Source organism: Sus scrofa, chromosome 12, assembly GCF_054392235.1.
Source record: "Sus scrofa isolate SSC_HxYL_T2T_F1_AM1 chromosome 12, Sscrofa_HxYL_maternal_Yorkshire_Landrace_v2.0, whole genome shotgun sequence".
NCBI classification, from domain to species: domain Eukaryota; kingdom Metazoa; phylum Chordata; class Mammalia; order Artiodactyla; family Suidae; genus Sus; species Sus scrofa.
In genome coordinates this window covers 1,407,194-1,428,516 of record NC_139394.1, presented here as the reverse complement: position 1 = coordinate 1,428,516, position 21,323 = coordinate 1,407,194, and the positions used below count along the sequence as shown (strand labels likewise).

General features: G+C 68.2%; 1 protein-coding gene across 6 annotated transcripts in view; it reads left to right on the top strand.

Annotated features, from left to right (window-relative positions):
• Positions 1–21,323, top strand: part of BAHCC1 (BAH domain and coiled-coil containing 1) — a 56,565-nt gene that overhangs the window by 22,588 nt on the left and 12,654 nt on the right. For 4 of the 6 annotated variants that reach the window (XM_013989840.3, XM_084983213.1, XM_084983212.1 and 1 more), the window contains exons 3-10: positions 8,840–8,962; positions 12,284–14,008; positions 14,262–14,370; positions 14,605–14,813; positions 14,925–15,083; positions 15,258–15,490; positions 15,653–15,983; positions 16,997–17,803. In XM_013989840.3, the coding sequence (XP_013845294.3) occupies positions 8,840–8,962; positions 12,284–14,008; positions 14,262–14,370; positions 14,605–14,813; positions 14,925–15,083; positions 15,258–15,490; positions 15,653–15,983; positions 16,997–17,803 (3,696 nt within the window). The remainder of the gene's footprint in view (positions 1–8,839; positions 8,963–12,283; positions 14,009–14,261; positions 14,371–14,604; positions 14,814–14,924; positions 15,084–15,257; positions 15,491–15,652; positions 15,984–16,996; positions 17,804–21,323) is intronic. The other 2 variants (XR_014820509.1, XR_014820510.1) reach the window with 1 other exon arrangement.

The following is a 21,323-nucleotide window of genomic DNA, read 5'->3' as shown; positions in this document are numbered from 1 at the left end:
ACAAGAAAGGGGCTGTTTTCCAAACGGGACAGGTGACGAGTGAGGGACAGTTGTTAAAATAATCTGGGCTCGAAGCGCCGTGCGGAGCACACATGTTGGGCAGGCGATAAGGAGCCACTCTCTTCCCCGGTGGAGGGGCGGCCAGGCCGGCCCTGAGGACCAGGTGGGCAGAGCAGGGTCCCTGGGCCAGACTCCCTCAGCAGCCTCCCCAGGGCACGCCCAGGGCGGTGGTGCCCGGCCCGGCCTCAGGGCTTCCCGGGCTGGCCCTGGGTAGCCCCAAGCTCCTGGCACCCCTCACCCCTGCTGCTCCCACCCTCCTGCCTTCTGTGTCTGCCGGAAAACTCCTGGTCCCAGCAGGAGCATCTGGCTCCCAGGATGTCCTCGAGGGGAGGAGGAGGCCGAGCCCTGGGTGGTGGGGGCGCAAGGAGGCCCGCAGCAGCCGGTGCCACCACCGTGCCCAGCTAACGGCCGCCCTTCCCGGCACAGCCCCAGGTGCGTGGGCTCCGGTCAGGGTCGGGGCGGCTGAGCACTGCGTCAGGAAGTGTGTGTGTCGCCCCTCCCGTCCACCCGTGTGGGCCTTTTCCGAAAGGAGGTGGTTTGTGGGCAGTGCCACCTGTTCGGGGCCCTGGAGAAGGTGCCCCCCGATCTGCCCTCTGGGGGCTGCCGGGAGGGCAGGGTGGTGGCAGCCTGCAGGCAGCGCCCTCAACAGCCCCCAGACACTCACCCCCCCACCCCAGCCGCTGCCGGGAGTCACGCCCACCGCCGCCCTCAGCCACAGTCTTGGGGCCACCTGGCCGTCGAAGCTCCCACCACCGAGTGGCTTGGGAAGCCAGTGTGGGGTGGCACTGTGGTCTGTGCCAGCCCCTGGCCCCTGCTCAGGTCGCATGTGCCCACACCCTCATGGGGGAGGGTGCTGTGTCGGGGGGCAGGGATGGGGCAAGGGGTGCGGGTCAGGCTTCTGACCTCCCCCCCGCCCCGGCTCCGGAACACATGGAAGGTGGGGAGCAGTGGCTGAGGCGGGGAGGGGAGTCACCCAGCCTGCCAGGTCCCACCTGTGGGCACCTGGTGTGTCTGTCCTGGGAGCCGCAGCACCTTCCAGCCCGGGCCTGGCCTCCCCGCCCTGCCTCCCTCTCTCTGCTGTGGGTGAAGCTGCCCTGCCCGGGGAACCCCTTCCCGCGGGGTTCCCCGGCCCTCCGCCCTCTGCAGCCTCGCTCCCTGACGGGCCACGTGGTGCGGCTGCCTCGCTGTGAGCTCCGCGGAAAGGCCTCGGGCGGGCGGGGCTGGGGCGAGTGGCAGCGCTTGCTGGCTGGCTGCCCTGGCAGCGTGCCTGGCTGCTAGTTTGACTGGGTGCCAGCTGGCTCCCCGCGTGCCGGGGCCTGTTTCTCTGCCGTGTGTGTGTGCAGGGGGAGGGAGGGCCAGGCGGGCGGGGGGCACGCGACATGGCCGGAGAGTGGGGGCTGGCAGGCCCGGTGGGCTGCCTGGGCGGGCTGCTCAGAGGTCTGGCCCTCACCCTCGTCCGGCTCCCTTTCACCGCTTCCAGGATGGGCGAGGAGATGGGCCGGGCAAAGCCTCTTGTGGCCCCCTCCCCAGCCTGGGGCTGGCCAGGCCTGGGCCCCTGAAAAGGTCCTTAGCTCAAGAGCAAAGAGGCCAGGACGGGGCTGGATGCCACTGGGGACCAGCTGCCCCTCCACCCCAGGCAGGGGCCCCACCTCTCTGTCCCGCCATCTGTGGGGCAGCTTCCAGAGCAGGGACCAGGGCTTCCTGCTTCCTCGAGGGAGCAGCTGGGGTGCAGGGGAGCCGCCCTGGAACATCTGGCTGGGGGGGGCCGAGCTGGTCTGTCCGCCCCTGGACCTCCTGGCCCCCCAGGCTCGCCCAATGAGGGGTCTCCCCAGGGCCTGGACTTTCCCTTCTGGGGCCCAGGGTGAGGGTGGGCGGCGGATCTGGCCCCAGGCAGGGGTGAGGCAGCATCCAGCCAGCCTGCCCCGGGTGGGTCCCAGCAGCGGGGGCAGGGGTGCAGCACAGCTGGGCCTATTGTCAGCCAGCCTGCCCCCCTCCTTCCCTCCCCCACCCCCAGCTGCCTGGGGGGACCACCCACAGGGCCATGAAAGGGGATCCTGTCCTGGGGGCTCAGCTGCGGAGGGATGGGGGCCGGAGCTCCTGCTCCCCCTCGGCCTGCGCTGCTCGCGGTCTCTCGTGCCGCCTGGAGGGGGCGCCTGGGGCGGCAGTGGGCACGTGTGCCGGTGCTGGCTCTCGGCCTGGCCGGTCTCTGGCAGAGCGCCACTTCTCCATCCGGGGCTTGGAGGGAGACCTCCCGTGGGGCAGGGGCTGACTCCCTGCTGTCCCTCTGTCCCTCGGGGACCCCGGGGCCCACCAGGGCTTCTGGGAGCATGTCTGTGGGAGGGACCGAGGTCACCACCTCCTCGTGGCCTCAGAGGCCCCCATGGCTGCCGTCTGGAGGGCCGTCACCTGCGCTTCTCCGAGGCAGGCCCCTGCCTGGACCTGGTCCCTTTGCCCTTCTCCCGGCCTCGGTCCTCTTGGTGTGGCCAGGATGGCCTCTGACTCCGCCCCCGCACTAGGCAGCACCCCTCCCCTGCCTCCGGGTCCCTGCCGGTGCCAGAGGGGAGGGGCTGGGTCCGTGGGAGCCGCTGGCTCCTCTGACGTCCGGGGACCGCGTGGGGGGAGGGCCCAAGCTCTCGAGATCCAGATGTCGGGGCGCGGAGCAGCCGGGGCAGACAGGATCCCTCCAGCCGGCTCGTCAGAGCCAGAAGGAGGCCGGTTCTGTGTGGACCTCTGATGCCCTCCAGAGCCTTCGCCGGCCTCGCGTGGCCAGCCCTCCCTGCGCCCTCCTGGCGACCTCGGCCCCTCAGCGCCCTCACCTCAGGCACATCCTCATCAGAGACGTGGCCTCCAGGGGCCGCGCTGTCCTTGCGTGTCTCCTGCAGCACCTGTCCGCGGCTGGGCCGGGGAGCTGTGTGTCGCCCTGGGCCGACCTTGGCAGCAGGGGTATGGGCAGCCCTTGGTCTGACCGGGGTTCGGGGTGGCGTCGCTGCCTGGGCAGACGCACCTCTCAGGTTCACACCTGGGCGTGGGGCTGGCTGGCATCGTTTCCGTGGCCCCAGGCCCCCGGGATCCGCCAAGCACATGTCAGATGCCCCTGGGGGACAGGAAGGGGCTTGGAGCCCACAGGAAGGCAGGGCGGGGAGCCAGGGCAAGAGGTCCAGGCAGGGCTGGCCCAGGCTTCCCTCCAGCCGAGCTCCCTGGCAGTCAGAGCTGCTGTGGGGGGTGTTGGTGAGGGTTTGGGGGTCACGCCAGCTTGTTCCCAGCGCCAGGCTCTGAGATTGTCGTCATCTCCCCCGGCTTCAGGCCTGTCGCCCCAGCCCTCCCCACCCACAGGCCGCGCACCTTCCAAGGGGCCTCTGCCGAGCCTGCCTGCCTGCTCATGGGGCCTGAGCCCGGCTCCTCTCTGCGGAGCACAGGCCAAGAGCCCGGGACTGTCCATGAGCGCCTGGCTCCTGGGCTGGCTGCCTGCTGCTTTTGTTCCAGAGGCGCCCGCGGAGGCTGGCACCTTCCCCCGGCTCTGAGCCGCTCCCCTCGGCCTGGGAACAGACCGAGGCTGCCAGGCCCCGAACACCGTGTGGCTGGGGGTCAGTGTGTGCGTGGGGTGGGCACCCAGGCCCCCCCGACCCAGCCCCCTGCTGGGCACTCCCGAAGCCGCCTCCAGCCCAAGAAGGGGGTCTCTCTGGGCTCCCCCCCCCCAAAGCCCAGGGCGGTGGATCTTGGGACCTGGACTTGGAAGCAGAGCCTCGACACCCCAGGGTGCTGAGCCCGTGTGCGAGCCTGAGGGGCTTGTGGACAGAGGCAGAGTATTTGGCAAGAATCAGTGAGGGTGTGGAGAGGGGCTGTGCCAGGGTCACTCCCTTCAGATGCCAGAGCAGGGGTGGTGGCAAGTGTCCTACCACCTCGCCGCCAGGGCCCCTCCTGGACCCGGGGCCGACCGGATTCGTCGATTGCCGCCCTTCCCACGCTGCACGGGGATGCTGCTTCAGAATCCTTCTTAGCCCGCCGTCCTGGGCAGTCACTGTCACTCAGCAGACTGGTGCACCACACTTCAACCCGCTGGCACCCTGAGTGGGAGGGGTGTCACGTGGGAGAGAGCCAGCACCCAGTCGGGGTTGGGCGCTGGGTCCGGGCCCCCAGCCTGGCACATGTCGTAGCTTTCAAAATGTTAGGAGTAGGGAGTTCCCGATGTGGCACAGCGGAAACGAATCCGACGAGGAACCATGAGGCTGTGGGTTCGAGCTCTGGCCTCGCTCAGTGGGTGAAGGATCCGGTGTTGCCGTGAGCCTACGCCAGCTGGGTAGGCCGGCAGCTGTAGCTCTGATTCGGCCCCTAGCCTGGGAAGCTCCACATGCCCTGGGTGCAGCCCTAAAAGTAATAATAATAAAAAACCAACCCGTGAGAGTGGGCCAGGCTTCTGGGCTGTTGGCTAGGGCTCTGCAGAGGAGGCTTGTAGGCAGAGGGAGGGCGGGAGCCGTCAGGGCTGCGGGACGTGGGTGGGGTGAGCTGGTCTGGTGGCTCCGTCGGAGCCCGGGCAGGTGCGCCGGACCCAGAGGAGACGGGAGGGGTCCTGGTCCCCCACTCAGAGGGAGGCGCTTGGGGACCCTTCGACCCAGGTTCCGTGGAGCTCACCCACGATGACTGGCCCCAGGGGTCGGCGCTCAGCCAGGCACGTGGTGGGGAGCCCCCTCAGCCCCCAGCCGCCGCGGCTTCAGGCTCGGTGGTGGGGAGAACTTTCTAGCAACTCAAGCTTCCAGGGAGGTGGCCGTCTTTGTCAAGGCAGTGCAGGGAGCCGGGGCCGTCCATCGTGGAAGGCCTTGCCCCCATGGGCGTGCGGGTAGCCTGCGGGGACCTGGGGCATGTACTAGCGGCGTGGGCTGATCTCAACCCTGAGCCCCAGGCCCTGGAAGAGTTTGCTGAGCCTGCAGTGTCTACACTGAGCTCCGCGGGCCTGGGGGTGGCGGTCTGGAGGGACCCTGCGGTGGGGGGTCCTCTGACCCCCCCATCCGGGGCTGGCCGGGATCCCCGCAGGAGGGAGGACTTGCCAGGGGGGTGGGTGCCCTGGGGCACCTTGGGCTGCTGGGGAGGCGTGGAGCCCAGGGCAGGTGAGGGCTGCACAGGTGGGTGGGGCCGAGCTGACTGGCGGGAGAGGAGGGTGGCCTCGGGGTGCCCTCCCCCCCAGCTGAGAGACCTGCCGCGGGCCTTGGGTCCTCCCGGGCAGCCACCCCTTCTCAGGCCCCCTCCCCGCCCCGCCCCGCGAACTGCCCCCGCCCTCCTCACCCCTCTGTCCTTCGGACCCTGACCTCTGGCAGCCTCCACTGACCCCGCTCCCCCTGCCCGCTCAGCACACTTCCCACCAACACCCCGACCTTCCGGGATGTGGCCCCTGGGGGCCCGGGGGATGCCGGGAGGGGCCTCGACCTCTTACATCCCACTTCCACTTTCGATTTTTTTTTTTAGGGCCGCTCCCACAGCAAGTGGAGGTTCCCAGGCTAGGGGTCTAATCGGAGCTGTAGCCGCTGGCCTACACCACAGCCACAGCCACGCCGGATCCTCAACCCCCTGAGCGAGGCCAGGGATCGAACCCGCGACCTCGTGGTTCCTCGTCAGATTCGTTTCTGCTGTGCCGTGACGGGACCCCCCCCACCCCGCCCCGTTGTCGCTTTTGTCACAGGATTGGGTTAAGTCTTCCGGTAACTCAGCGTGGGCGCAGGATGGGGGGGCGTTCTCAGATGCAGTAGGTGTGACCTCTGAGCCCCGGGCCCCTCCCCAGAGCTCGCTGGGAGCCTCCAGGGACACAGCCGGAGCCCACCTGTCAGTTGGGGTGATCTCAGTGGCTGGACGTGAGGGGCCGCGAGGGCCTGGGAATGAGGGGGTTCTGGACCACACCACCCCTGAAGGAGTGTGGACTCGAGGAGCCCCAGCCCTGGTTCCGGGGTGTCCGACGGCGTCCCCCGCCCCTGCGCCCTCCTCGGAGCCCACCACGCGGTCTAAACCTCCGTGCACCCGGCGGCCCCGGGCCGGCCACAGCAGCCCCGGCTTCTGGCTCCTGGTCTCAGAACAGCTGCTCTGATTCATAAAAATCATTTTTTATTTTCTTCAATTCAGAGAGTGCGGTCTTGTTGGGAAGAAGAAAGGGTTCTTTCTGTGGCTCGGCGGGGAGGGCTTCTCCGCTTCCCCCTCCGCCCGCACCCCCGGTGCCCCCCACCCCGGCCGGGCCCCTCCCCCCGCCCTCTCCCTTTCCCCTTCCGCCGCCCTCATCTGCTTCCTCCTCCTCCCCCCATTCTCCTCTGGGGTCCCGGAGCTGGGGGGGGGGGGCGCCCCTCGTCCCTGGCCACCAGCGCAGGGTCGCGCGCGGAGGGGACATGCATGGCCATCGGCCTCCCTCTGGCCCCAGAGGGTGCGGCCGGAAGGAGCCCACCCCGGCCCGCCCGGCTGAATGCCCGCTCCCCCGAGGGCACGGGTGGGCGGAGGGGAGGCCCAGACCTCCTGAGGGGTCACAGGGGGGTCTGTGCCTGGGAAACGGAGTCTGGGAAGGAGGAATTTACAGACTTCTGTTTACCAAAATGAGGCCCCGTAAAACATTTAACAGCAGCCAATTAAAGGAGGACAGCTGCGCGGTTTAACCGCGCCCCCCCCCACCCCCAGCTACACACACACAGGCCTCTGCCCGGCCGCCCTGTCCCCCCCTCCCCAGCTCTCGGCTTTTGTCAAGTCTTCCAGGAGCTGCGTTTAATCTGGGAAACATCTGCTCCAGCTGTGTCTCCGCACACAAACCCGGCCGGTCAGCCAGGCTCAGCCGTGCCCTCCGCAGGCGGGGCTGCAGGGGGGACGCCCGGGGCGGCGGCGGGCACCTTCCCCACGTCTTCAGATGGGACCGGGGGACGTGAGTCCCACATGGGGCAACATCCAGGGACCTCTCAGAGCTTTCACAAGGCATGTGCTGACCAGAGAGCATCATGTGTCATTAGCGGCCCGTGGCTCCTGCCCGAGGGCCCGCCGGGGTCCGGTGCAGGGCACCCTCTTTGGACAGGAACCCTTTCTTCTTTCCTCTGTCCCTCTGTGGTGCCTGCCCGTTTCCCGTTCCGAGCTCTGCCCCTCGTCCTTTCACCCAGCCTCTGAGCTGGTTCCGCGGCCCCACCCACGAAGGCATGGCCGCCCGCACCCTCGGGCCTGCACAAGTGAGTTCCAGGGCTGCCCCCCTGCACGCAGACACCCCCTGGCACCAAGGTGGAGCTGGCCTCCGCCCCCCACCTCCCTCAGCAGCTCCAGTGCCCAGGGGGCCCGGGGCCTCGGGCCCCCCGAGGACGTGGAGCCTGGAGGTGTCCTGAGGCTCCCCGCCTCCCCTCCTGGAAAGGTCTTTGTCTCGTGTGTTCGGTGGAGCCTGCGACCCCGAGTTGTCACCAGGGGTTCCACCGGCACAGCAGAGGGCTTCTGTCCGAAAGGAGTTTGGAAGAAGGTTAAGGGGCAGACTGCACAGAGCTCCCGGCTCTGTGATGCTCTGAGCGGCTGCGGGCGCCCCTGTTCCCCAGATGTGGGGCTCATGGCTCCCTTGTGTCAGGCCCGGCTGTGACTCTTGTTCAAACACTGGTCCTGGCACTGTTGGCAGCCCAGCCCCACCCTGTCCCTGTCCCTGTCCCTGGGGAGACCCTGGGACTCCTGCTCCCTCATCAGAGACCAGGTGCCCAGAACGCAGGTGGGAGGCGGCTCCCGGCAGCTGGTGGCTCTTGGGACAATCAGGGGTCCCCACGAGCAGCTCCTCTGGGACCCATGTTCCCTGGGGAAAAGCATGAGTTTGGGAGTAAGATGGCGCCCAGCCCAGCGGCCACACCGCCACCCAGTGCAAGCCCTCTGCCCTCCCCCGGCCCTCCCCGCCACGCCTGCTGGAGAAGGACCAGCCGCGAGGAGCTGCGTCCTGGTGGCTGGTGGCTCTGGGCATCCAGCGGACGCGCCTGCCCCACGCCAGGGTGCCTGTGTCTGGACGCCTCCCCTGGCCAAGGGTTAGCTCTGTCTGGGAGGCAGGGTGGTGTCCCCGGCAGCCAGAGCTGGGTCCAGGGTGTGGCTGGTGTTTCTTGCTGGGCAGTGCCAGGCCAGGAAGACAGTCCGGGCCCCTCCACGCGCAGAGGGCCCTGCTTGACTTGGCTCGGAGGCTCCAGGGAGGGCCTCGGGGCTGGGGGCCCGTGCAGGGCACTCTTCCAGGGGTGGCATCGCCACCGCTGACCTCAGAGCAGAGGGGGCCCCGCCGGTGGAGAGCCCGGAGCCTCTGGCCTCCAACGAGGTGGAAGGCTGCCACCCCTCGAAGTCAGCCCAGGGTGTGGGCCGCTGAGCCCGGAGCTGCCTGCTCAGGCGCAGGCCGAGGCGGCGTCCGACCCCGGCTCTCCTGCCCGGAGCTCGGCCTGTGCTGCAAGGGCCTCTGAGGCCGCGTGCGTCCCCCTCCTCCCCCTCCTCCCAGGACGCCTCTCCAGAGCCCCTCTGCTGCCCTGCCTCGCAGCTCCTGTGCTGCTAAGTGCTGCTGGGAGGGAACTCAGAGGCTCCCTCCTCCATCCTGCCTCTCTCCCCAGCCCATCAGCAATTCAATTTGTGCCACACCAGAGGGATGGTATTAGTCGAGTCAGAGTTAATATGATGTATTGATGGGTTGATTTCCCACTGGCGGGCTGTGCGCCGGGCTCCGCGGGGCGTCGCTCCCGGGCCACCTGCCGGCTTCTCGCCTCCCTGGGGTCAGGGCGGTGCGAGCCTGGGGCCCGGAGGCGCCTCTGCAGCCGTTTCCTTGCTTCTCTAGCTCCAGGGTACCCCAGATTTTCGGGGAGTCTGGCATCCACCTTCCTACCCATGAGCCACTTGGATCACCATGGAAACAGCAATGTTCTCTATGGGCAACATCGTTTCTATGGAACCCAAAAAGGCAAGTGCCGGCGTGGGGCCGTGAGGGATGGCGTGGGGCCTGGGGCACAGCGCATCCTAGAGGGGCCGGGGCAGGGCTAGGATGTCCGGGCCTCCAGGTAAAGGCGGCCAGCCTAAGCCAACCCTCCCTCCCAGGCCTCGGGCCCAGGCGGCTGTGAGAGGGACGGAAAGAGGGCGGGCCCGCTTCTCAGGCCCCTGCAGGATTCAAACTTAGGCCCAGACCACGGCCAAGCAGCAGGTTTCATGCTGGGGCGGGCGGGCTTGCCGGAGCCACGCCCACGCTGTCTGAGTTCTCAGGGTTCAGGGGAAGCATCCCAAATAACCGTGGCCCTGAGGGGGTGGCACCCAGCTCCCTCCCCGCCCTCCCCTGGCCCTGTAGCCCTCACCCCCGCCCCCGCAGCTCAGGGGCCCCAGGGGCAGCTCAGGGGAAGGATGCCATCAGGTGGGGGTCGGGGAGGCCCCCAGAACCGGTGCTCCCTGCCTCACTGAGCTGGGCCGCACCCAGGCCCCCACCCCGCACCGGGGCCTGGGGTAGGGGGGGCGGCAGGGAAGGGGGCAGGGGTGCGGCCCAGCAGACAGCAGGGGCTGGAGAGGGGGCGCTGAGGTTGGGGCTTCGCTGATGAGAAGGTGGGGCCGTGAGGGGCAGTCCCCGAGGCGGGCGTGCTCGTGCAGGTGCACGCGCACACACACCTGTGCGTACCCAGCCCAGCCTCCAGGGCACAGATCCCATCAGGGCGCCTGCGGGAGACGCAGCCGCTCGAAGATAGGGCAGGTGTGGGGAGCCACTGGAGGCCTCGGCGCCCTGTCTCCAGGATTTTTCTGGGGTGGGGTGACATCTCATTTGCATTTTAGAAAGGCCTTCCTGGGACGGCCCGGAGGCGGGGTGCAGAGGCTTTGGGGTTAGTTTCTGTATTTGGATGACAAGGGTCATGGAATTGGACCGTGACGTGACTCCCCCTGGGGCCTGGAAGGGGCCTGAGGGTCAAGGGCTCCCAGGTGATCTCCATTTGTGGCCCAGGCTGTAGGAGGGGGCGCACCTGCAGGGGAGCAGTTCTGAGGGGAGGGGTGAGTTCAGCTTCCAGGCAGAGGGACGGGGTGGGGCGGGGGTCCTTCCTGGGGGTGTCCGGGAGGCGGCTGTACACTCATGGTGGGTCAGCGCCAGAGACGTGGGTTGAGAGGCTGACCCAGCCCGAGGAGAGGGGCTCCTGGGCCGGGGCAGGTGCGGCCCAGGGAGTGCCAGGACCGGGGCTGAGCGGGGCCGAGGTGGTGGCCACAGAGCAGGAGAGCGTCCTCCAGGGTCTCAGGGAAGGAAGCGGACCCGTGAGGCAGCCGGGGTGGGCCTCCCCACCTCCATTCCCAGCCCCTTCTCACAGCCTCCGGGCCACGAGCGTGGCGTGGCCGGGCCCTGGAGCCCGTCTTGCGTCTTTGTCCGGGCAGGGCCGCCGAGGCATGGAAGGCCCTGGCCTTGGCCCAGCCCAGGGCTGGCTAACTGGGATTGGCGCAGATAAGGCCCTGCCTGCAGGCCGGGGCGGGAGAGCTCCCTAGACCGTCAGGGGGCTGGACGGCCACTGGACGCCTCCAGGGAGCCAGGTCTCCTGGGGTGGGAGAGCAGGTGCTCTGCTGCCCAGAAGACGCCCCCCCGCAGGCCTCGGCCTGAGTCCCCCAGATTCCCAGTCAGCCCAGCTATGCTGCTCTTTTGATAGCGTTTTTCAGGAGCAGGCGGGGGTCCCAGCCCCAGAAACCCAACCCGGAGCCAGAGACGCCCTCTGGACCGTGGGCTCCTGCCTTCCAGGCGCTGACGGCAGCCTTGGGCTTTCACAGCCTTGGTCCGGAGCCGCACCCACGATGTCATTGGCTTTGGAAGTGGAGCTGTTAGGTGTGGGCCAGGCCGGCCTCTTCCCTCCTGCTTCAGGGAGCAGGAAAGTGACGAGGAATTTACGCGACTGAGGACAGTTTTAAAAGTTCCACCTGTTTCTTTGCTTCCCTCTTGTCTCGCTCCACTCCGGACCATCTAGGCTGCCCAGCTGGGTGTAGAAGGGCCACCCAAGGTCCCCAGAGTTGGTACCATGGCCCTGCTTAGGGAGCAGGGGTATCCCCAGGGCTAGACAGCAAGCCATAGCCTGGCACAGGAGCTGGGGTTCACCCACCAGCCCCCAGGCTGGATGGGCCCAGAGCCGCAGAGGCAGTGAGACGCCTCAGTGGACTAGAGACGGGCAAGGCCGCCTGGGGCATCTTCCTCGTTGAAACGCGCACGCTGGCCCCCAGCCCGAGACAGCCACTTACGGTGCGGAAGGGCTGCGGGCTCCCAGGTCGTCCACGGCCAGCCCGTTCTCAAACGCGCCTTCCCTGGGCCTCACTTCCTCCGGGGGGTCTTCACTTAGAATGCACCATCCTGCTCAAAGGGGGGCCTCAGTCACCCCCGCCCCGTGGCGGGGCGTCCTGGCGCAGCGTGCTGTGCAGGGGCCCCATCATGCCGCAAGCCCTCCACGTAGCCAAACCCCAGCCACGAGCCCGCAGCCTCCCTAGCTTTTACGGTTCTGACGGCTGATTGTAAAGACCCACCCAGCTCATACTCCCCCAGCATCCTGTGGGGTTGGGGGGGATCCCTGAGACCCCAGCCCTCACCCCCCAGCTCCGGTTGGGACGCACTGCCACCCGCTGCCCCCCTCCCACCACTCACCCTGCGGGTACCAGGCTGAGCACAGGGCCAGGCCCTTTGAAGGGCCATCTGCTGAGAGCTGGACTTAAGTCCACACCTTGGGGGCATGGGGGGGGGGGTCAGTGTTGAATGGGGACTGAGCATCTGACTGGGACGATAACAAAGAGACGGACGGTGATACAGAGCAGCACGGACTGTCTCCTGGCCACGGAATGCACACCTGAGAACCGTGAGGATTCACACTTGGGGGTTTTGGTTTTGGTTTTGGTTTGTCTTCTTAGGGCCGCACCTGCGGCATATGGAGGTTCCCAGGCTAGGGGTTGAATCAGAGCTGTAGCCGCTGGCCTACACCACAGCCACAGCAATGCAGGATCCGAGCCGTGTCTAAACCTACACCACAGCTCCCGGCAACGCCGGATCCTTAACCCACTGAGCGAGGCCAGGGATCGAACCCGTGTCCTCATGGTTACTAGTCGGATTTGTTTCCACTGCACCATAACGGGAATTCCTGTGTTTCACAGTTTTAAGTGTTCCTTATTACCGCTGGGCTGGGTCGGTGCCAGCTGGCGGCCCATTGAGGCACCTGGAGCAGGGTTTGGGGGCACCAAGCCCTCCTGCCTCTGCCCCAGGCGTCCCGTTGACCTCAGCTCTCTTGGCTCGCAGATAACTTCTACCTGCGCAACCTGCCCCCCCAGCCCACGCTTCTGCCCGCCAACCACAACTTCCCCGGTGTGGCCCGGGCTGCCCCCGGCCACCCCATCGGCTCGTGCAGCCGCGACCGGGGCGAGGCCAGCCACCTGCAGAAGGGCACCAAGGAATTCGACCGCTTCCTCGTGGGCAAAGAGAAAGCCGGCAAGGCAGCCGAGGGCAAGGAGCGGCTGGCGGCAGCGGCGGCCGTGGAGGAGGACGGCAGGGGGCGGCACAAGCTGGTGCTTCCCGTGCCCGGGGACGCGCACTGCAAGGAGGGCGGCGTGGCCCGGGGCGCCTGCGAGGCCCGCCCGAAGCACCTGGCCGCTTGCCTTCTCAACACCAAGGTGCTCGACGGCGAGCTGGCCAGCTGCGCGGGGGGCGTGCTGGGGCGGCCCGGCGGGGGCATGCCAGCCTCCGGACGCTGCGCCAAGGAGGCGGCGGGCCCTGTGGAGCCTGGGCCAGCCTTCAGCGAGTGCCTGGAGCGGAGGCAGATGCTGCACCACGCTGTGTCCTACACCGTGCCGTCCGGCCTGCCCGCCGGGCCGCCCCCACCGCTTAGCACAGCTGCAGGCTCCTTCTCCTGCCTGCAGCTGCATGGGGGCCCCGAGGGGCTCTGCCCCCTGCAGGACAAAGTCCCCCGGGACCTGAAGGCCAGCGGGCCCACCTTCGTGCCTTCCGTGGGACACCTGGCCGACAAGGGCCGCCCCTTCCAGGCGGCCGAGGCCTGTGCTGTGGCGGCGGAGGACAAAGACCGGCGCCTGGACGGGGCTGTGGCCCCGGACCACGCTGCGCCTTACGGGGTCTCCTACGGCCACCTGAAGGCCGAGGGCAAGGGCGAGCGGCGGCCCGGGAGCTTCGCGGCGGCCCTCAACCCCCGGCTGAAGGGCCTGGAGTACCTGGACAGCGCAGGCCCCGAGGCCCCGTTCCCCGGGCTCCCCAAAGGAGGTATGGACAAAAGCGGCTACTTTGAGTTGCCCGCCCCCTCGCAGGACTGTGCCCGGCCAGGTCACCAGGACCCTCTGGGCGGCAAGGTCACTTCAGACAAGACCGCGAGCAAGGAGGCCCCCGTGGCTCCCCCCGGGGCCCAGAAGGTGGCTCGCATCCGGCATCAGCAGCACTTGGTGGCCCCCGAGGTGGAGCTGGGGGGCGGTGGGGCTGAGGCCAAGCACAAGTCTCTGGAGCTGGCGTCTCTGGGCTACGGCGGGCCGCCCCCACCCCCGTGGAGCGTCCAGTCGGGCCAGGGCGCCGCCATGGCCATCGGCGAGGAGCGCAAGACAGGTGCCTACCTGGACCCCTTCGGCGGCACCTTGCAGCAGGCCGCCCTCCTGCCGCAGGACCTGCCTGCCCCGCCCGACGAGGTCTCGGCCATGAAGAACCTGCTTAAATACAGCAACCAAGCGCTGGTGGTCGGCCAGAAGGCGCCCTTCGTGGGTCTAGGGGGGCTGAAGGCCAGCTGCGCCCAGCAGGATGGGAAGTTCCCGGCCCCCAAGGGCCCGGGCCAGGCCCCCGGGGAGGTGGAGAGGCCCGACTGTGCCCGGAGCCGGGAGCACGACGCTCCGCACGGCGACGTGGAGGTGAGGCAGCCGCCCGTGGGCATCGCGGTGGCCTTGGCCCGGCAGAAGGACACGGTGAGCCGGTCGGAGATGGCCTACGGTGGCAACCCAGGGCGGCAGGGCCGGGCAGCCCCCGCCTTCAAAGGTACGGCCCCTCCACCGAGGGGGAGGCCTGGGGAGGGTTGCGGACCAGCCCTCATCCACCCACCCGAGGCTCCCAGGCTGGGCCCCGGGCTTTCGCGCCCACCACGTCCCACGTCCGCAGGCCCTCGCGGGGCTGACCCGCCTGCCTCTTCCCCGGCCCGCTCCCTGGCTCCAAGTGGGCTTCCTGCCGGCTCGGCCGCTGGCTCCCCGGCCACCCCAGCTCTCACCCTTTCTGCTGTCTCCAACCCTTGCAGCCGGCGGTGGGCCTCGCGCCACCCACGGCCTGGACCTGGAGGCTGAGGAGGAGAGGGTGCGCCTGTGCGAAGACCGCCTGGGGCTCACGGGCCGCGAGCTGCTGCTGCAGTAAGAACCAGGCTGCAGCCGGGGGCAGGGGGGCCACGATGGCAGGTTTGGGGACCGGCCTTGGGCCTGGGGTGCGCCCCCCGCCAGGCTTTGCCTGGGTTTGGCCCACATCGGAGGGGCTCTGCCAACCCTCCTCCGACGATGAGGCCCACCTGAGCGGGACCCTGCGGGGCGGGGTGGGGTGGGGCTGGGCCGTGGGGGCAGCTGTGCTGAGCCCCCCCCCGTGATATTTAGGGACAACAAGGACCTCGTGGAGTTCGCCCGGATCCACCCGTCGGGCGGCTGCCCTGGAGACCTGGCCCCCCACCTCATGATCGCCGGGGGCTCCTCCCTGCCGAGCGGCCAGCTGGGCGGGGAGCCGGCCCCCCACCCCCACCCGGCCCACCCCCCCTGGCTGCCCCGCACCCGAAGCCCCTCCCTGTGGATGGGGGGCCATTCCTACGGTCAGTGCTCCGGCGGGGGCGTGGTGGGCAGTGCCAGCCTGGGGCTCACAGCCCTCCACCTGAGGCCCGCCTCCCGCTCCACGCGGCCTGACCTCAGCGCTCTGTCCCCAGGCCTTGGGCACCCCGCCCTGCACCAGAACCTGCCCCCCGGCTTCCCCGCGTCCGTGCCTGGCTCCATGCCCCCCGTCTTCCCCCTCTCCCAGGACGCCCCCGCTCAGCTGGTCATCCTGCCCTCCGAGCCCGCGCCCCACACCGCCCCCCACGCGCTTGGTAAGGGCCTTCCGGGCCAGGCCGTTTGCCTGTGGGGGTGTCAGAAGTGCGTCCGGGCAGGGGCCTGGGCCCGGGAGGCAGGTGTAAGGCCGATAAGCAAGAGGTGAGGGCTGGAGGGGCCAGCCGGGGCCCCGTCCTCACTGGGGCCGACCACTCCTCTGGCCCTGCCCACAGCTGACGTTATGGACCAGGCTTCGCTGTGGCCCCCCATGTATGGGGGCCGGGGCCCTGCCTCCCACATGCAGCACCCAGGCCAGCTCCCCGTCTACTCACGGTCCCAGTTCCTGCGGCAGCAGGAGCTCTACGCCCTGCAGCAGCAGCAGCAGCAGCAGCAGCAGCAGCAGCAGCAGCAGCAGCAGCAACGGGCCAGCCAGGCCCTGGAGCTGCAGCGGGCCCCCCCGTTCCAGGTACCCGCCCCCTTGGCCACACCCAGCCAGGACCCAGGGCACCCCTGGGTCCCCCTCTGCCGCACCCTGCCTGGCCCAGGAGTTCCCCAGTGCCCGCCCCACCACTGGTGCTGATGCCCTGAGCGGGGGCCCAACCGGGCTGAGCCTCTCCCCCCCCAACAGCAGAAGCCGGAGGACCACCACCTGGAGCCGGAGGAGCCCCCCCAGGAGAAGGCCCTGAAGTCCACCCACAAGCCAGTTGCCTTAACCCCCACGGCCAAGGGCACCCCCTCCCCCGCCACCACAGGCCCTGCCAAGCTGTCACCCTGCTGCCACTCTCCGGTCCCGAAGCCCCCCGCCAGCTGCCCTACGCCACCGCCGCATCCCGGCGCCCCGTGCACTTTATCTGTCTGCCCCTCTGGCAGCCCCGGCTCAGGCTCCAAGCTTCCCAGCACCGAGGACAAGCGTGGGGAGGGCCAGCGGCCCGGAGCCAACCTCAGCACGCTGGAACCAGGTCAGAGCGGGCAGCGCTGCGCTGGCCTTGCCTCCCCCGCCCCGACCCCCGCTCTAAGGCGGTCACCCGCCTCGTGGGCAGAGCTGAATGGGGTTGGGGCTGCCTGGCTGCAGGGGTGCCCCCACCTGCCTGGTCCCCCAGGTAGGGCTCAGGGCAAGGGTGCTTGTCCCCCTGCTGTTTCTCGTCTTCCTTCTCCACAATCCTTCTGGGGGACCCTCGGGGGAGGCCCTCAGGGTCCCCGCCGCTGGAAGGTCCTTCACGAGGAAGATCAGGCCCGGCAGCGGGCGCTGAGAAAGCACCTGGCCTGCCGGGGACAGTGCCAGCCGCACAGCTGGGGAGCTCATCCCTGCCCTCAGGGCTCAGGATGCCCCCGCTTGGCCCAGGGCAAGGAGAGGCGGCCGCTGCCAGGCCGGCCTCGGGCTCTGCAGCCGCCCACCGGCTCCCTGCAGCTATTTGATTCTCTCTGAATTAGGCTGAGCGTTTACCCTGGAAGCCTGCGTGGCGAGATATAAAATCCGTCCCAGTTCCACAATAAGGAGACGGAGCCAGCGGAGGTTGTGGAGTTGTGTGTGTGTGTGTATTTTAGAGTTTTTTGCCTTTTTTTTTTAAATTGTAGTTAATGGGGCGTAATGCCTCCAGCAGGCTGCCAGCTCGTTCTGGTTCAGGGGAAGCCCTGATTCAAGTATCTTGTTTTAAACCCCCCCTTTTCTGGTTAGCCACACCACACAGGCCAGAGATGGCCCCCAGAGACCCCCGAGGCTGTGGCAAGAGCCAGGGAGCTCATGGCTGTCCTGGCCAGGGAGGGGGCACCTACGGTCCCTGGCGCTGGGGGCCTCCCCTCCTGTACCCTATGCTCCCCTTCTGCCCCCTCAACATACCATGTTTGTTCCTGCCCCACGTTCCACGGGCAGAGTGTTACCTGGGGACGCCCCTCCCAGGTGCGGGGGTCTGAGACTTCGGCGGCCGCTCTGGCCCCGGCCACTCCCTTCTGACCGTGTCTCTCTCTTCTGCAGACCTGCCTCCCGGATACACCTGCCCCGCGGCCGGCCCGGGCTTCTCCCTGCCCCCCGACGTGCACTCCTCTGACCTCTCGGACCCCGAAACTATGCAAGCCGCTCCCCCGGGGGCCCAGCCTGAGCTGGCCAGGACGTTCCCACCCCGGGAGCTGCACCCACACAGCCCCCAGAACCTGGAGGAGCCCGGGCTGCCCTCGGGGCCAAGGGAGCCCCCCCAGGACCTTGCCGCCACCCCCCACCCTGCTGAGCGGGGACCCCTGGGGAAGGCAGCAGACCCCAGCCCGCTGGAGGGGCTGCGAGAACTGCAGTGCGGGGCCCTCCTCGAGGGAGGGGGCCCGGAGACCACTGGCCAGGCTGATTCTACTCAGGGAGGGGCCCGTGAGGAGAGGACCACGGAGGAGAGGGGGGAGGAGGGAGAGCAAGGGCCCCCGTTGGGGAGCGGCCCCCAGGCCGGGGAGCAGCAGGCGGGGAGCCTGGATGCCCTGGGGCAGGCTGAGCCCGGGCAGCCCGAGGTGGAGGCCGAGGCCCAGGCGAAGGCTGGGCTGGAGGAGGAGGAGGAGGAGGCCTGGGGGTCGACTCCTTACGGCAGCCAACTGCCCACTGGTCTGGATGCCCTGGTGGCAGCCACCATTGACCTGGGGGACTTGCCTGGCGTTGGCCCCCTGGACCCTCAGCCCCCCGCCGTCCCTGGGCCACCCAGCACAGCACCCCCACCCCGTAGCTCAGGGATTCATGGAATCGCCCTGCTCAGCGAGCTGGCTGACCTGGAGACGCAGCAGCAGCGGATGGAGCCGGCCCTGCAAGGTGAGCCCCAGCCCTCCGGCCGCGGGAGCTGGACCCTTGGGCACAGGCTCAGGGTGCGCCAGCCAGCCTGGGGCCTTCAGCCCTGCTCGGTTGTCCCCGCAGTATGGCCCCTGTCAGGAAACCGGAGGCAGGGGTGCCCACACCGTGTCACCCATAGCCCTGGCTGCAGGTTGGGCCGTGAGGGCCGGGCCTCATGCGCACCTGACGGTGGCGGCAGGAGGTGGCACCACTCCTGTTGCTGTGGGTATTCCCGATGCCCTCGGCGCTCAGGGTTGTCACCGGTTTACGCGGAGGATGCCAAGGCCCACGGGGGACTGGGCCGGCGGTGCAGCCGGGAAAGGGTAGGAAGGACGGCGCTCTCAGCAAGCGTCTAGCACGCAGGTTCCCCGGTCCCGGGCCAGAGCCTGCAGGGGGACCAGCTGGGGGCACGGTGGCCCTCGCTCCCCGGACCCCAGGGAGGTGGCACACCCACGTCCCTCCACCTCTCCAGGTTCGGGGCCGACCCGCGGGGCCAGGTGCTCCTGTGTGCCCCCCGCTCTGCCCAGAGGCCCCGTGCCGACGCAGGGCTGGTGCTGCCAGAGCCCGGGCCCAGGCCTCTTCACCTCCACTCTGCCCGTGGGGAGCCCACTGGGCTCTCCCTGCCAGAGTCCCCTCGGGGGCACCCCTGCCAGGCATCGTGCTGCCATGGCGTTTATAGAAAGAGCCCAGCAAACCCCTCGGCTGGCCCTCTCGCTTGCCATAGCGTGAAGCCCCCCACTGCCCACGGCCAGCCGCCAGCGCCGCTTGTGCCGCGTGAAGATAAGCCAAGTCCTTGTAAAGTTAACGTCCCCCAGGGCCTCTGTGTCCCTCCATTCCCATCTGACCGAAGGGGCCACCGCTGTGCCGAGGGGAGGAAGCCCGGAGCCCTTGCAGGGCAGGCCCCCCGGGAGGTGGGCCTAGTGCTCGGAGCTGTAGGGTGAGGAGGGGGTGTCCCGGGCAGGCCCTGTGCTGCCCAGACCCACGGTGTCTGCGGCTGGCGTGAGGGCGCGCTGGGCAGACGCCGGGCCCTGTGTGTGTGGCCGCCTGGTCTGTGCGTGTGAGTGCCTGCTGGACCCGTGCCCATGCACTGAATGGACGCGCGGGTAGAGACCACGTGTGTCCCGTTGTGGGCGTTGCAGCTGCGGGCTCCGGCCAGGCCCTGCTGCCACCGCTGGGCCTCCCTCCACCCTCCCCTTCTGGGCCTCCCAGCCCCACCCTCTCTCTGTCCTAGTTAATTGGTGGGCACAGCCTCTCAGAGCTCTTTGCTACCAGCGTGGTGACTGCTTTGCCTGAAATTAATTAGGAAGGGAGCCTGTTTTCCGAGCAAGCAGCAGGACTTGCAGAGGGAGAAGGCAGGGGACAGCCTGGGGACAGGCTGGGTCGCAGAGCAGAGAGGGAGGGGTACAGATCCCAGAGGAGACCCCTGAGGTCCCCCGCTCCTCCCCGCGGGCAGAGCTGCTGAAAGGCCAGGTAGGGGCCCCTGGGAAGTGGGGTGCGGAGGTCCCCTGATTCAGGAAGGCAGCGTGGCCCCCGGCTCGCACAGCTGGGCCGTGTGGAGCTGGGGCTCGGGCCCCACCCTCACTAACGTGGGTGTCCAGAGCCCTCGCAGCCCCCACCAGTAGGACTTGGCCACAGGAGGCTGCTTTTCCCCCACCTGGGCTCAGGTCCAGGGAGGGAGCTCGGTGGGTGGGCTGCCCAGCCCCCAGCCCTCCATCCCAGGGGGCAGGATTCAGAACCCAGGTGGAGCCTGGGGCAGGTGGAGTTGGACACTTGTGCTGTCTGGCTCAGGTGGTGGGGCCTGCCTGCAGGGGCCCATCCCTGAGCACCCAGAATGCCCCCTGGGCATTGGGAAGGGCCGCCCAGGGGCGTGGTACCCACGGGGCTTGCATTCACCTGGGAATTTTAGAAAGCCCGGGCCCTGTCCCTTCTGGATTGTGGCTTCCCTTCTTTCCTAAGTGACCCTGAACCCAGGTTAATAAGCCGAATCAAGATCCCACCGCGCCCACAGACCCCCCCACACACACCTGTGCCTCTACCGCCTCCCAGCCCTGCAGCCTCCACAGACCTGGCTGATTGGGGAATCCGAGCCCGGCTCTTCCCTGTGCCTCGGAGCCCCCAACCTGCCTGGGCAGCCCAGCTCTGCGCCTCTCCCGGCACAGGGGTTAGAGATCTCTCCAAGGCTTGGAGGGTGCTTGTTGTCTGCGCCCACGGCCCCCTGAGCCAGAGAGCAAGACAGGGTGTCTTTTGGAGCCCAGAGAAGAGCCCAACCCCACCCCTATGTCCCTGAGCCCACTGTCCCCCCAAAGTCCACCTTCAGACTGCTGTCTCGGTGGGCTTCGCCTGCGGAGTCAAGGGGGGTCAGGAGGATGGAGTGGGGGGCAGGGAGGAACAGAGGGGCTTCCCAGCAGTCACAGCGACCCCAAGCAACGGAGACACTCTGTGGAACTTACAGCTGAAATGGGGGCTTGCCCCAGCTGGGACTGGGGAGGGGGAAGCCCCCCTTGGCCCCTCCCCCGCTTCCAGGGCACCGTGATGCGGCACCCCACTCTGGCCGTGACCCAGCACTTCATCCAGAGGCTCGGTCCCCACATCCACCTGCGCTCTGTCCCGTGACTGAGCGCAGGTCACCCTGACGCATCGAGGCAGTACCTGGGCCACTCCCCCTTTTGCAGTTGGGCGGGACTTCGAAATGGTGTGATAACCCCCCATCCCTCTTCAAACAGTGGATTCCTTCCTTTATATCATTGTGACTTGTGGGTTTCTAGTCCCTTCAATTATTTCAAATCTGTCACTGTCACTATTCAATTTAGTGATTGCATTGGCTGAGGTTTGGTCCCTTCAGCTGCCTCGTGTGCGAGCTGACTGTCCCCGTCATTCTCTGAGCTCTGCCTGTGTTTTGAACCTTCTCGCCCCCACCCCCGGAATCATGCATTTCTTCAAGAAACCCAGGAGTTCCCATCATGGCTCAGTGGTTAACAAATCTGACTAGGAACCATGGGGTTGCAGGTTCAATCCCTGGCCTCGCTCAGTGGGTTAAAGGTCCGGCGTTGCCATGAGCGGTGGTGTGGGTCACAGACACAGCTCGGATCCCACATGGCTGTGGCTGTGGTGTAGGCTGGCGGCTACAGCTCCAATTAGACCCCTAGCCTGGGAATCTCCGGGGCCGTGGGTGCAGCCCTGGAAAAAGACCAAAAAAAAAAAAAAAAAGAAAAAAGAAACCCGATTCCTTGCCTTAAAGATATTAGAAGCCAGATTTGGGGGGCTGAGTGTGCCCATTGCTACCGGGGTGCTGCTGCTCCCAGGTCCTCGCAGAGGGCAGAGCTGGCCGTATGTTCTGGAAATCACAACTGCCCGCCGACGCCTCGGCACTCGGCACCCTGTCCAACCCCTCAGGGCTCATCCCGGCTGGCTCCCCTCCCCCGCTGCAGTGTCTCGTGGGATCAGCCGCGGGTGCGTGCTGACCCCCACCTCTGCCCCCAGCCCCTCCCCGGGGGGTTGCGCT